Consider the following 12080-nt stretch of genomic DNA (forward strand, 5'->3'; position numbering starts at 1 on the left):
AATAGTGTTCCGGATTGGGTGGGCGGTCAAAACCCGATGACTCCAGAGCGACTCTAGAACTCGGCCGGTGAATGCAGTGCCAGCCGCAGGCACTGCCGACGGGATAGCTTAGGCCCTACGCCAGCCTACTGACAGTGCCTGCGGGCGGCACTGCATTCACCGGCCGAGTTCTAGAGTCGCTCTGGAGTCATCGGGTTTTGACCGCCCACCCAATCCGGAACACTAGCCGAAAGTCCGACAAGGGGCGGTTTGCCTGCAGACTGCAGTGTCGCTCTGTCCCTCTCGCACGCTTCGCACGCATGAGGCGTATCCCGTCGGGGTGCGAGAGAGACAGCCTCCTGTTACTCCTACAGTGTGCTGCAGTGCAGTGACCCCCGCGAGCCCGCGAGGTAGGCAGGCCGACAGCCAACCAGCCGGCCGGTGTGTCGGCCTGTCGGCGTCGGCGTCGGCAAGGGTAACCCGTGCCGTGTGCCTGGCCGCCTCGCCGCGGTGCTGGTACTCTGGTAGTCCTGGTGGTGCTGTTCCCGGCTGTGCCGCCAGCCAGGCCAGCTGGGCCTCTCCGCCTCTCCTGCTCTCCCGCAGCTTCTACTTCTTCTACTCAGCTTGGCGAGGCTTGGCGCGGCGCAAGCTCTACTCGGCGAGCTCCAAAGCTACAAGCTCGCGGCTCGAGCTCCGCGAGCCGGGCCGGCGCGGCGACCTCAATGCACGGTGCGGGTGCACCCGCCTCGGCGCGCGGGGCAGCGCTCTGTCTCTCTCGCTCCTCTACGGAGCGGCCCGCGAATGCGAGAGAGACAGCCTCCCGGCCGCGCTGCGGGAACAGCTTGGAATGTCATCAGGGGCGTAGGCACGGCGGGGCGGCGGGGCCTCGGGGCCGGGCGCCCTCCCAGGCCAGTGTACCTTCCAGACCTTCCAGTTGCGCCAAGCCGGGACCAGCTGGGACAAGCCGGGACCAGCTGGGACTGCTGGAAGTGCTGGAGGCTTGGGGCCGGGACCTCTAGGCTCTCTAGGCCGGCCAGAACGGCCGGAACGGGGACGGTGGCAACGGTGTTCACTGTCACAATCCAGGCAGGGGTCGTCCCCCCCCCCTTCCCGCGGCGTGACAAGCCCTTCCCGACCCGCTTCTGGACGTTCTGGACTTTCTGGACCCTGGGGCAACCCTGCAATTCTGCAGCCAGGAACAGAAACAAGAGCAACGCGAGCAACGCCTAGAATCTAGGTGTGGACACGTCAAGGGGTGTCTGCTGACACGCTGCTGACGCCAGCGGGTGGTTGGGTCACCTACCCGGCACGGCGCACAAGACACCCGTTTGGATGCGATCTCGATTCTGCTGGGAGATATCCAATGCGAACGGCCCGTGCGACGGAGGGCCCAGCCTCTGGGCCCAGCTCACGGCATCCAACATTCACGACCATCGGGTGACATTCGGCCCAAGCCCGAAACGACGCCCTGGCCTTCATTTTATACAACTTTGTTCCACTTATACACTGCTATTCTAGGAGCGTGGCGACCGGCGTCGCACGCGTTGGGGCGTTCGTTCGAACACTGCAGTGTCACTTGAGTGGGCCTGCGGTGGCCGTAGGCTGATTCCCATTGAAACGAAGATGATGTTGAGACGCTTGTCGAATAATTCCGCCTGCAATCGATGGCGAAGCCCCGCTGGCCCGTTCCGATTGCCTACGCCACTGCATGGCCACTGCCACTGCCGCGAGCGTTGGCGTTGCCTCCCGTTGCCTTCCGCGGTGCCGCGGGGACATTGCCGGCTGCAGGCAGCCTCTGGGGAGCCTTCTGTCTGCAATCAGTCGCACTCGATGGGGCACTGTCGGCCGGCCGGTCCTTGGGGCGGCCCGTTCAGTTCGTTCAGTTCGGCCGAGCCATTCCTTGCAATCAGTGTACTGATGCACTGTCGGCCGGCCGGTCCTTGGGGCGGCCCGTTCAGTTCGTTCAGTTCGGCCGAGCCATTCCTTGCAATCAGTGTACTGATGCACTGTCGGCCGGCCGGTCCTTGGGGCGGCCCGTTCAGTTCGTTCAGTTCGGCCGAGCCATTCCTTGCAATCAGTGTACTGATGCACTGTCGGCCGGCCGGTCCTTGGGGCGGCCCGTTCAGTTCGTTCAGTTCGGCCGAGCCATTCCTTGCAATCAGTGTACTGATGCACTGTCGGCCGGCCGGTCCTTGGGGCGGCCCGTTCAGTTCGTTCAGTTCGGCCGAGCCATTCCTTGCAATCAGTATACTGATGCACTGTCGGCCGGCCGGTCCTTGGGGCGGCCCGTTCAGTTCGTTCAGTTCGGCCGAGCCATTCCTTGCCTTCCCGCGGTGACGACGGTGACGTCGAGCTGGTCGAGGTATTGTATGCAGATGGCGTTTGGCGGCCCAGGGCGCTCGCGGCTCGCGCCCCGCGCCTCGCGTCGCCCTTTCCGCCCCACCGGTAGAAGGGTTGACCCTCGACCCCTCGGCTGCCCCCCCCCCCCTCCCGCCTCTTGCGAGCAGACTTTGGCACCTTGGCCACTCCCCGCCCCGCGTGGTCCCATCCTCTTGATGCCGAAGTGCGAGGAAGTAGATCAAGAGCGAGACTCGCTGCGAGAAGCTCGACACGTCGCTCTCATGACGCGTGCCGCACGGTGCGAGCAGCGCGAGAGGGACAGAGCGACGTGCAGCCGCTGCCCGTCGCGGAGAAAGGTGCCAAAGGTGCGCGGTGCGCGTCCACTTGCAGGACTTCCAGGCCTTCCAGGCCTTCCAGGCGGGCCGTGAAAATGAAAATCAGAACGCTGCGCCGCGCTAGGCCGTCCGCCTCTCCATGCTGCAGCTGCAGCCAGGCTGCCAGTGTGGCTGCCACGGCGAACGCGGCGAACGGCACGGGAGTTCCCTTTGGCTTTCCACACCACGCGCTTTTCCTTTTCGCTTCTCGCACTAACTCCAGCTTGTGTGTGTGTGTGTGTGTGTGTGTGTGTGTGTGTGTGTGTGTGTTCGTGAGTGTGTGAGTGCGTGTGTGTGTGTGCACGTGTGTGTGCGCGTGTGTGTGCGTATGTACGTATACCATGTCTGTGTGCACGCGTGGCGCGGCAGCCGTTTTATAGACCTGGAGGTCGTCGGAATTTCACAGACACTTTTCCCACAAAAAGACGAAGGATGTGAGGGGCTTGGCTGCGCTGCCGCGCACTGCCGTGCGCTGCCTGGACGGCAACCTGGACGGCAACCAAGCCACGTACCCGCGCTCCGGCTCTGGCACCGGTTGACCTAGCCCTGCCTAGGCGGACTAGACGGACTAGACCAGCGCAGACCGGAATGAACCCGACTCATTTATTCAATGCGGTGTTAATCGTGGTAATCTGTGCTAGGTTTTTCAAGTTGGCCGTCGAGTGCGCCGCGCCGTCCGGGTGCTGGTACGGGTGGCACCGACACGTCACAACGCAACCCGGGACGCGGGGTGCGGGTTCAAGTCTCCACGTCGGGCTCCCCGTTTTCTCGGCGTTGCGTGCCGCGTGCCCGCCGTGTGTGTGACACTGTGTGACCGGGCGGGCGGGGCGGGCGGGGCGGGCGGGGCGGCCAAGGCATCCGCGGCCACGTGCAACGCGTGCAACGCGTGCAACCAGTACAGCCAGTCACTCACACCACACTCGACGTGGAGGCTCGCCCCATTCCCATGGGCATGCTGCCCTGGACGCGCTGCCCTGGGATCTAGGCAGAAGCATCCCGGAGCCCTGCAGTGCCCTGCAGCCTCAGCTAGCCTCAGCCGAGGCATTGCGGAGTCACCTCGTCGCTGTTCCTCTCTCGCACCCTACACATCTCATGTGCGACAGACGGAGCAACGGAACGGCTCCTCGGAGGTCTCTACATAGCGGGGTGGCAGTGGGGTGGCAGTGGGGTGGCAGAGCAGAGCAAGCCCGGCGAATCTAGCCGGCAGAGCCAAATGAAGTCGCCGCGGCCGTGGCCTCCACGGCCTAGAGGGCCCGGCGACTGCAGCCGGCAACTATGCGACCGCACCGCCCCCCGCACCGGCCGGGCCCGGGCCCCCGCAGCCCCCGCCACGCCGCGCTTGCGATACGCCCCCCGCGCCGCGAGCAGCCGCGAGGCGAGCGCCCATTGGCTGTCCCCGCAGCCGCCTCCGAACGGACCGCCGCCATTGGCTGGACTTTCGCCCGCGACCGCGGCCCCGCGGCCCTCTCCGTCTCTGTCTATCTCGGATTCGTTTCGCGTGTAGCGGCATGGCGCTGGCACCATGCTGGCAAGGGCCGGTGCCGGTGCCGGTGCGGGTGGTGCGGCCGAACTTCGTCACGACACTGCCGTGCCGCGGTCGCGACCGCCACGGGGTCTGTAAAGTTAATCCATGCGCACGGATGCTTGCATGCATGTATGCATGCATGGGTTGCGGATCGCCATGAAATCCATATAGAAAGGTGTTGTTGTCATCCGACAGGAGTTAGAATGACATTTTGTCACATAATAATGCTACAAACATATTGGCATACAAGATAAAGGCCAGTTTGGAAGAGAACTAGCGACAGCGCGGGAGTGCGTGCATGCATGCATGCACGCAAGCGTCGGTGCGTCGCGCTGAAAATACCACTTTAAAAGGACTTTTATCAATGCTGACACATTTCTAAGGGCTAATAACTTCTTCTTGGGTCATGCCAGATGGAAACAATAGCCTTCTGAGTGGATTCCATAGTGATCCGCAAACCATGCATGCATGCATGCATGCAAGCATCCATGCGCATGGTTTAACTTTACAGACCCACGCGAGAGGGTACAGCGTGATCCGAAAATAAGTGGGCGTGCGGTTGGGCTGCCTACCAGGCACGGCGTGCGAAAGAGACACAGCGACGAAACGCTCCCTGGGGACCGCTGGCGATGTCGCTGGCCGTGCACATGATGAGCGTGATGTTCGTCGGCGTGCTGCCCTGGCCCTGCGTCCTGCGTCCTGCGTGCACAGTGCACAGGGAGGAAGCGGCCCCGCGCTGCTCTAGGCTCTAGGCGCTTGGCTAGGCAACCCAACCGACGCCTGTGCTCTCCACTTCTACCAACGCACGATGCGCGGCTCCATCCAACGAGTGTTTCGCAACTGAAAACACCCGTTCAAAGTCGGTCGTCTGTAGCTTTGAACTTTAATTATCCTTATTTTCTGTTAGATGATGCGGCTTCTTCTTTCTCGAGTGCTTCTGCTGTCGTGGTCGACGGAACGGAACAGATCCTTGGCAGAGGTTGGGCACCTTGCAGCGTAGCAGAAGATGTAGCAGACGACGTACTTGAAACAGATGTTTTGATGTTCCTTCCACATTGTAGTGCCCAACAGTTTATACTTGTTTTTTATGTTTTTGGACCGACACAGCACAGTGTTAATAAAGAAACCAGAGATCTGTTTTGCACCAGTGCAACATTTAGATTCTGTCAAATTGGATTTCTGCTCTTGAAAGCGGGTTTCTTTGAATATAAACCATGTCAAACGACATGAAGAGTCGAATTCTGGGTCTCGCTCGGAAAGCAAAGATTTCTGAAATGGAACAGACATTACAGTCTGCTGGTGTTCACTGGATTGAATGTAGATACCCTTCAGGTGACACTCCTTTGCATGTGGCTGCTCAGAGTGGCAATATTCCTGTACTCAGGTTAGTCTTTGTTGATCATCATGTTAATATCGTTTTCTCATTAATCAAATGACACCCTCTACACAATTTTTTAACGAAACTCCAGGTATCTCAGTGAAGTCTGCAATTCTGAGACAAATCATGTTGACATCACCAATCTAGCTGGGAAAACAGCCTTACATGAGGCATGCCAAAACTCACAACCCGAGGCAGTAGCATACCTTCTCAGCAAAGGTAAAGAAAGTTGTTCACCACCAACTAATTTTTTACTCCTAAGTTAAAAGAATGAATCCATGTCTTAAATTGGTTTTCTGTTTCCAAAGGTGCTAATGCTCGTGCAATAAAACAGGCAGACTGGACTCCTCTTATGCTCGCTTGTACCAAGACAGGAAAAAAGGCCTTAGCCTGTTGTCAGCTCTTGCTGGAAAATGGAGGTTCAGCCCTTTTGAGGGACAAAAATAAGGATGGATGGAATTCTATACATGTTGCAGTGAGAGAAGGTGATACATCTATTGTGAAATTGCTTCTTGAAGCTGACCCAGACTGTAAAGAAGTTACAATGAGAAGTAACAATGGGAGAACCCCCCTGCATACAGCAGGTGAGTTCCCAAAAACTATATGAAGTATTTGAAGAGATTCCCAAACATAAACATGTGTGTCATATGTTCATCTTATCTTGCAAGCCTTGCATGGCTGCACTGAGGTTGTGAAACAGCTGTTGAACATCAGTGCTGTAGATTTAAATTCAAAGGACTCTTGTGGGGCAACACCAGTTCACGATGCTGTTCGAAGTGGAAATGTTGAAACATTTACAACACTTGTTACTGCTGGTGCTAATTTATCATTATTAAACAAAGAAGGATATGGGTAAGGGAATGCTTCAATATTTTTGAAAAATTTGGAGTAAATTGATTTTGCTACCTTGTACTTTAATTCTTTTTCAAATTTCAGGGTGCACCACATGGCTGCCCAAGCTGGCCAGTGCCAAATGCTTGAAACACTCTCAGGACTCATCAAGTCGGATGATGGATTGGGGTCTTTTAAAACAACTCCCCTTCACTGCGCTGTACGAGCAGGACAGATTAAATCGGTTGAAACTCTTTTGGCCATGGGTGCCGACCCAACAAAGCTGGATTCATGGGGGCGCTCATGTAAGGACATGCACAGTTTGCCATTTTTTAAGAAATTGTGATGCAACTAATTCCATTACATAAATAACGAATTTTTCCAGGTCATGACATTTTACCAGAAAGGAATACTCCAGAAATTAAGAGTATGTTGGACAATTTTCAGCAGAGATAAATGATTGGTACAATATAATGAAACAAAGATTGATAATAATGGTCATAATTTATTATATATACTTCATTTTACACCTTTAATCCTGGTCACTGTGTTCATTACCTGGAAGCAGAATCAAACATTACCGCTCTGACACTTCATAATGAAATATCAATCAAAAATAAGGTTATTACTTTCTTGGTTTGAGGCTTCCTCTGCTGCCTCAGTCATTCTTAGTCTCTTCCTTCTTTTGTTCAATTTGGATCGCTTATTATTTCGTTTCCTCTTTTCAGATTTCTGATCTTCCACTGACTGTTTCAATGCATCTACAGCAGTCTCCTTATAGATTTCTGAGTTAGACGACATTGCACCAGGAAACAGAGGAACAACCAGTTTTCCTGTCTGTGTAGGAAACTTTGATGAGAAACCTTTAGGAATAAGAGGTTTGGATAGTAAAATATTTAACTGCTTCCGAAGGGCTGCAGCTTCCTTCTTCACTTTGTCTCCACCATCACGAGAATAGGATGTGGGTCTATTAAGATAGTTAAGAAAATACACATAAAAAGAAGTTATAGTGTAACAACAAACTACCGAATGATAAACCAACATGAGAGAAAGGATACAATTCATCATCACTGAGTACCAAGTCCATTTCTTTGACAGCTTTGTCCAGCCAGCCATGCTCTGTATTAACACGTCTGGCTTGTAGTTCTAGTGTGTCAAGGCGACGAGCAAGATGAACCCTTTCTTTAACATTGGCCATCCATTCTGATTCCACAGGGAACATGGGAAGATTAGGGTCTGAAATGAGATTTTCTATGCATTATAGCCATAACTACATTAGTTCTTTTTCAAAACTTTTTAAAGTATTTACTCACCTCTACAAAGGGTCCGGAACAATCGTTTAAAATTGATCACCTCTGAGGGCTCTATGAATACCACAGTTAGACCTTGTTGCTGAGCTCGCGCTGTGCGGCCACTTCTATGAACGTAACCCTTTAAAAGAAAATTTTGGCTAAATTTAGATAGTTTATCTTGCAAATGCTCACAATAAAATGAATGTTGAACCAACCTCTGCTGTGCGTGGTATTTGATAATGAATAACATGCTGGACATTGGGTATATCGAGACCCCGAGCAGCAACATCTGTGGCTAGTAAAACACCATTGGGACTGGCAATAAACCTTTGAAAGAAAAGGAAAGAATGAACATGCAAATCTCAAAAGACAAAAGATTAGCTGATAAGAGAAATGCATAGTAGCTGCTTTACCTTTCAAGGTTTTTAAGGCGAGCTTTTTGATGCATTTTAGCATGCAAAGGCCAAGGCGAACAACCTAGTATTGTAAATAGTTGTGACAGTCTCCTTACAGCTTCAATTGAGTTACAGAACACTAATGTACGCCCTGGATGCCTCTGAAGAAAATAGTACAAATAATAATCTTTTTCACCCAGTGAGCAAATAATTTGTGCCTCTGAAAGCATCTCAGCAACTCCTAAAAGTAAATCAACTAGGTTACAACAATTGCAATGTATGTTTCAGGGGAATAAACAAGCAAGCAAAGATGCTACTGACCTGAACCTTCAGTGATGTCCACAATCTTTGGATCTGACAACCCAACTGTCTTCATAATATTGTCTAATTTCTGGGCAGGTGTCAGTTTGGAGGGTGGCTTCTTTAATTTCTTTTTACCTTTCTTTTGTGCTACATAGCGAGGGGGGGCATGAGTGAGAGTGAGAGTGGCGGAGAATATAAAATTCTGTCGTTTCTTCCTGTGAGCTTCATCTTCATTTATCCTGAATAAAAGTTTTTGAAGTTCCTCAAAATGCCCCCGTTCTAACATGCGGTCTGTTTCATCAATAGCTAAATACCTGAAATATAAATCACAATTAAATAATAACAACAACCAACTAAGAAGCTTTTCAAATAAAACAAACATAAAACATACTTCAGAGTGTTAACTTTTGCAAGATGGGGATGTCCTTCTTCAATAAGTTCCCATAATCTACCAGGAGTAGCAACAACTATTTCAGGGCCACGATTAAGCAATCTTTCTTGCTTTTGAGAGGACAGGCCTCCAACTACAACCGAAACAGATATTGTGGTATATTTTGCAGCAGCCTTCAAATGCTGCGAAATCTGGACAGCCAATTCTCTTGTAGGTGTCAGTATCAGAGCATACAAAGGTTTTGAAATATATCTGGTTTTGGAATTACTTTCTCCGACAGTTGGAAATCCAGAGGTAATATTATCTATTACTTTCACACACTGAGCTGTTCCATCAAAACTGTCAAAGTCATCACCATATTCCTCACAATCAGAGTCTCCTCCATTGAGGCTGTTATTTTCCTCATCCTCTTCATCATCAACACTCTCTTCACCTTTTTTATCATCTTCATCATCGACACTCTCTTCATCTTCTTTATCATCATCATCTTCATCTTCCTCAGCAGTTCCTTCATCAAAATCATTTGCTTCATGCTCATTCCCATCAAAGTCTCCTTCATCATCATCATTGACAAAATTTTCATTGTCACTGTTCATGTCTTCCTCATCTGACAAATGCACATCATTCTCCAATTTTCCTAGAGATAGAAAGTATTTTTTAGTATTTATTTTCAAAACTAAGACAAAGCAAAGGACACAGTGAAGAAGGGGAGCCTACTTTTCTCAAGCTCTTCAATTATTCCATTCAAAATAGGAAGGCCAAAAGCCAGAGTCTTTCCACTTCCTGTTTCAGCAGCGCCAAGAATGTCTCTACGTCCAAAAATTGCAGCTGGAAGCGTCAGGGCCTGGAAAGGAAAAACTATTAAGAAACTGGCAATAAGAAATGATAGAGGATCTACAACCTAAGCAACAGTACCTGTATTTTTGTTGGAGCTAGGAATGATTTTTCAGCAAGGGCACGAAGCAAAATTGGTGGCACGCCAAGACCATTCCATGCTGCCATCCGAGTAGACAGATCATCAGAATTGAACTCATTGCTTTCCTCGGCACTTTGGGTTTCCACTGGAACTTCCCCTGGTTCTTGTGCCTCAGTGTTTGAGGGGGACTTGACATGCTTTTCACCTTTTCTCTTCTTGAGTTTCTTTTTCTTGGCCTTGGCCTTCTTTTCCTTTGACATTTCTCCCTTTGCACTTGCATTGTTTATGTCTGTCGGATTCTTCTTTTTCGATCGCTAGACAAGACAAGTCAACCATTGAAATCTACAGGACCATCATAAATTGATGCTCAATTTTTTTCTGCCCTTAAACTAAAATAGTTTTTACCTTTGCGTTTATTATGGAGTAATCCGTCAGTTCCTCAATCCCAATAACACCATCCAAATCAGCTGCACTGAAAACTGTTGGGTCTAAGGAAATAGATTTCCACTGTCCTTTGCCGCCTTTGATTATTCTAGGTTTAACCATTTTGTCAGGTTGAATGTATTGTTTTATGTTGAAGAAATAAATCCAAAATTGACAGATACGTTAAATTGACTGAAATGAACATGAACATAACCCTTCATACATGTGGCTGGAACTTGCTTCGAACCAGCAACAACAAAAACAACAAAAAGAGGTGTTTTATGAAGTATGAGAAACTATGAAAAATTCTTTGTTGTGAAGATTGTACCAACTGGATTCAACAAACCCTGTCAAGGCTTTTGTAAGAGGGTTATCTTGAAAACTGGTTAACTGTTTTTCTCTTGTATTTTCAAAACTAGGAGTCAGTTTCTCTTAACCCCGTTGTTCTAGCTCAAATTTTACAAGTAATAGTGAAAACACCTCATGGAAGACGCTTGTTGGCTGGCTTGAATTCGATCCTACACAACGCGTTTCCGGCGGGTTCGAGCCTTTTCCGGTCTGATTGTAGCCTTCTTCCAGTGTTGACATCGGTTGCAAGAACATCATCCAATTGGTAAGAAAGAATCCCTGGAAATCCGCATCTGAAACAATTAATCTGCCTTATCTTCTAAATTTAGTCTCATTTTGCCCGCTGTATTCGGCCGCTTTGATAATCTGATCCCCGTTTGTAGGTGGTGTCTTTCACGCTGCTCACAGCCAGTCAGCACACCTCTTAACAAAATGGTAAGTTTTTCAACTATTTTATTTTCTTAGTTGTCCTGTTTAAACCTCTTTTGTCGCAAATCTGATCTCTAAATGTTTTCGGCTGGGTCTTGTTTCTCTATGATCCAGCTATCTATAGTTCAAAACACTTCATTGGAGGTTAGGTTGCCGGCTGCTCCCAGTTCTATGTCCGCTAACACCTCTCTGTAGTATGCTATATGCCGAGACTTGCAAGCATTCATAAGCGAAGATTTTCCACTTTTGTCCATGTCTCGTCTTCCAAATTTCATTGCATTCACTTCGCTGTTCATATTCATTCTTGGTTGGCATTTTCCCCACAATCACAGTACACTTTCAGTTCCTGTCAAGTATGGTTTAAATTATGAACCTCAGCCAATTGCCATACACTCAGCTGCAGTTATCGCAGCTTGTTGAGCCTGTTATGTCTGTTAGACCTTTCCTGCTGTGGTGTTCTGACTGCACAGCTCCGCTGAAAACTGTCTTGGATATAGTTGTCTTAAATTTTGTTTTGTTTCTTTCAGCCCAAGGAAATTAAGGAGATCAAGGACTTCCTGCTCAAGGCAAGGAGAAAGGATGCCAAATGTAAGTTCCCGGAAATTTTTTACTGCTTTGTGGCTAGCTGTGTTGGTAGAGTCTGATTTATTTTTGACATTCTCAGCTGTTAAGATAAAGAAGAACGCTGAGAACACCAAATTCAAGGTCAGGTGCTCCAGGTTTCTCTACACCTTAGTCATCACCGACAAGGAAAAGGCTGAGAAACTGAAGCAGTCCCTTCCTCCAGGTGGGTCCTTCTTCTAGTTCTTAGTGGTTGTAAGGTACCTGGTGAGCTCATGTGTTGCAACAGTATTTTGTTGTGATACCTAAGTGGTCTGGAAGTCACATGATTTGTGGATTCTATTATTTTTGTTGGTGGGTCAAAGTTTAATGCAAGTTCCTTGAGGAAATTCAGCCTTGTTTGTGCGCTCATTTGTGTGCTGAAACATTCCCTTGTTTCTTGTTGCAGGTCTCCAGGTCAAAGAGATCAAGTAAAATGTTTCTTAGGTAATAAAATCTCTATAAAAAAATAATATGTTCTCATTATTGTTTCCTTTTTATCCATACTTACTAGAAAATGACTAGATTGAACTAATTTGTGTTGGTTAGAAAATAA

The 12080-nt window shown here is 49.5% G+C and overlaps 3 protein-coding genes across 3 annotated transcripts; 2 read left to right on the forward strand and 1 right to left on the reverse strand.

Moving 5' to 3' along the window:
• The first annotated feature begins 5042 nt into the window (after positions 1 to 5042).
• LOC117646008 (ankyrin repeat domain-containing protein 16-like) lies at positions 5043 to 6935 on the forward strand. The gene is made up of 6 exons (XM_034386626.1): positions 5043 to 5602; positions 5688 to 5815; positions 5905 to 6180; positions 6265 to 6448; positions 6533 to 6732; positions 6813 to 6935. The coding sequence occupies exons 1-6, from the start codon at positions 5433 to 5435 to the stop codon at positions 6881 to 6883; spliced, it is 1029 nt and encodes a 342-aa protein (XP_034242517.1). The 5' UTR covers positions 5043 to 5432; the 3' UTR covers positions 6884 to 6935.
• Positions 6913 to 10417, reverse strand: LOC117646007 (ATP-dependent RNA helicase DDX24). Its single transcript, XM_034386625.1, has 11 exons — positions 10130 to 10417; positions 9724 to 10038; positions 9526 to 9652; positions 8809 to 9445; positions 8436 to 8731; positions 8133 to 8355; positions 7935 to 8046; positions 7741 to 7858; positions 7486 to 7663; positions 7057 to 7394; positions 6913 to 6985 (listed from the first exon to the last, which is right to left on the reverse strand). Exons 1-11 carry the CDS (start codon positions 10268 to 10270, stop codon positions 6960 to 6962), a joined length of 2511 nt encoding a protein of 836 aa, XP_034242516.1. The 5' UTR covers positions 10271 to 10417; the 3' UTR covers positions 6913 to 6959.
• A 3-nt stretch (positions 10418 to 10420) lies between these two features.
• LOC117646009 lies at positions 10421 to 11997 on the forward strand. The gene is made up of 6 exons (XM_034386628.1): positions 10421 to 10508; positions 10598 to 10760; positions 10879 to 10930; positions 11452 to 11512; positions 11589 to 11711; positions 11934 to 11997. The coding sequence occupies exons 1-6, from the start codon at positions 10436 to 10438 to the stop codon at positions 11957 to 11959; spliced, it is 498 nt and encodes a 165-aa protein (XP_034242519.1). The 5' UTR covers positions 10421 to 10435; the 3' UTR covers positions 11960 to 11997.
• The last annotated feature ends 83 nt before the right edge of the window (positions 11998 to 12080 follow it).

The sequence above is a fragment of the Thrips palmi genome, unplaced genomic scaffold (genome assembly GCF_012932325.1).
Source record: "Thrips palmi isolate BJ-2018 unplaced genomic scaffold, TpBJ-2018v1 HiC_scaffold_19, whole genome shotgun sequence".
Classification (NCBI taxonomy): domain Eukaryota; kingdom Metazoa; phylum Arthropoda; class Insecta; order Thysanoptera; family Thripidae; genus Thrips; species Thrips palmi.

Excerpts from the sequence above, each read along its gene's own strand:
- LOC117646007 (XM_034386625.1), bottom strand. The coding sequence starts at position 10,270 with ATGGTTAAACCTAGAATAATCAAAGGCGGCAAAGGACAGTGGAAATCT. Across the intron at positions 8,047-8,132 it reads CGCCTTAAAAACCTTGAAAG|GTTTATTGCCAGTCCCAATG; the intron begins GTAAAGCAGCTA and ends TTTCTTTCAAAG. Across the intron at positions 7,395-7,485 it reads GTACTCAGTGATGATGAATT|ACCCACATCCTATTCTCGTG; the intron begins GTATCCTTTCTC and ends CTATCTTAATAG.
- LOC117646009 (XM_034386628.1), top strand. The coding sequence starts at position 10,436 with ATGAGAAACTATGAAAAATTCTTTGTTGTGAAGATTGTACCAACTGGA. Across the intron at positions 10,761-10,878 it reads GCAAGAACATCATCCAATTG|GTGGTGTCTTTCACGCTGCT; the intron begins GTAAGAAAGAAT and ends CCCCGTTTGTAG. Across the intron at positions 11,513-11,588 it reads AAGGAGAAAGGATGCCAAAT|CTGTTAAGATAAAGAAGAAC; the intron begins GTAAGTTCCCGG and ends TGACATTCTCAG.
- LOC117646008 (XM_034386626.1), top strand. The coding sequence starts at position 5,433 with ATGTCAAACGACATGAAGAGTCGAATTCTGGGTCTCGCTCGGAAAGCA. Across the intron at positions 5,603-5,687 it reads GGCAATATTCCTGTACTCAG|GTATCTCAGTGAAGTCTGCA; the intron begins GTTAGTCTTTGT and ends ACGAAACTCCAG. Across the intron at positions 5,816-5,904 it reads AGCATACCTTCTCAGCAAAG|GTGCTAATGCTCGTGCAATA; the intron begins GTAAAGAAAGTT and ends CTGTTTCCAAAG.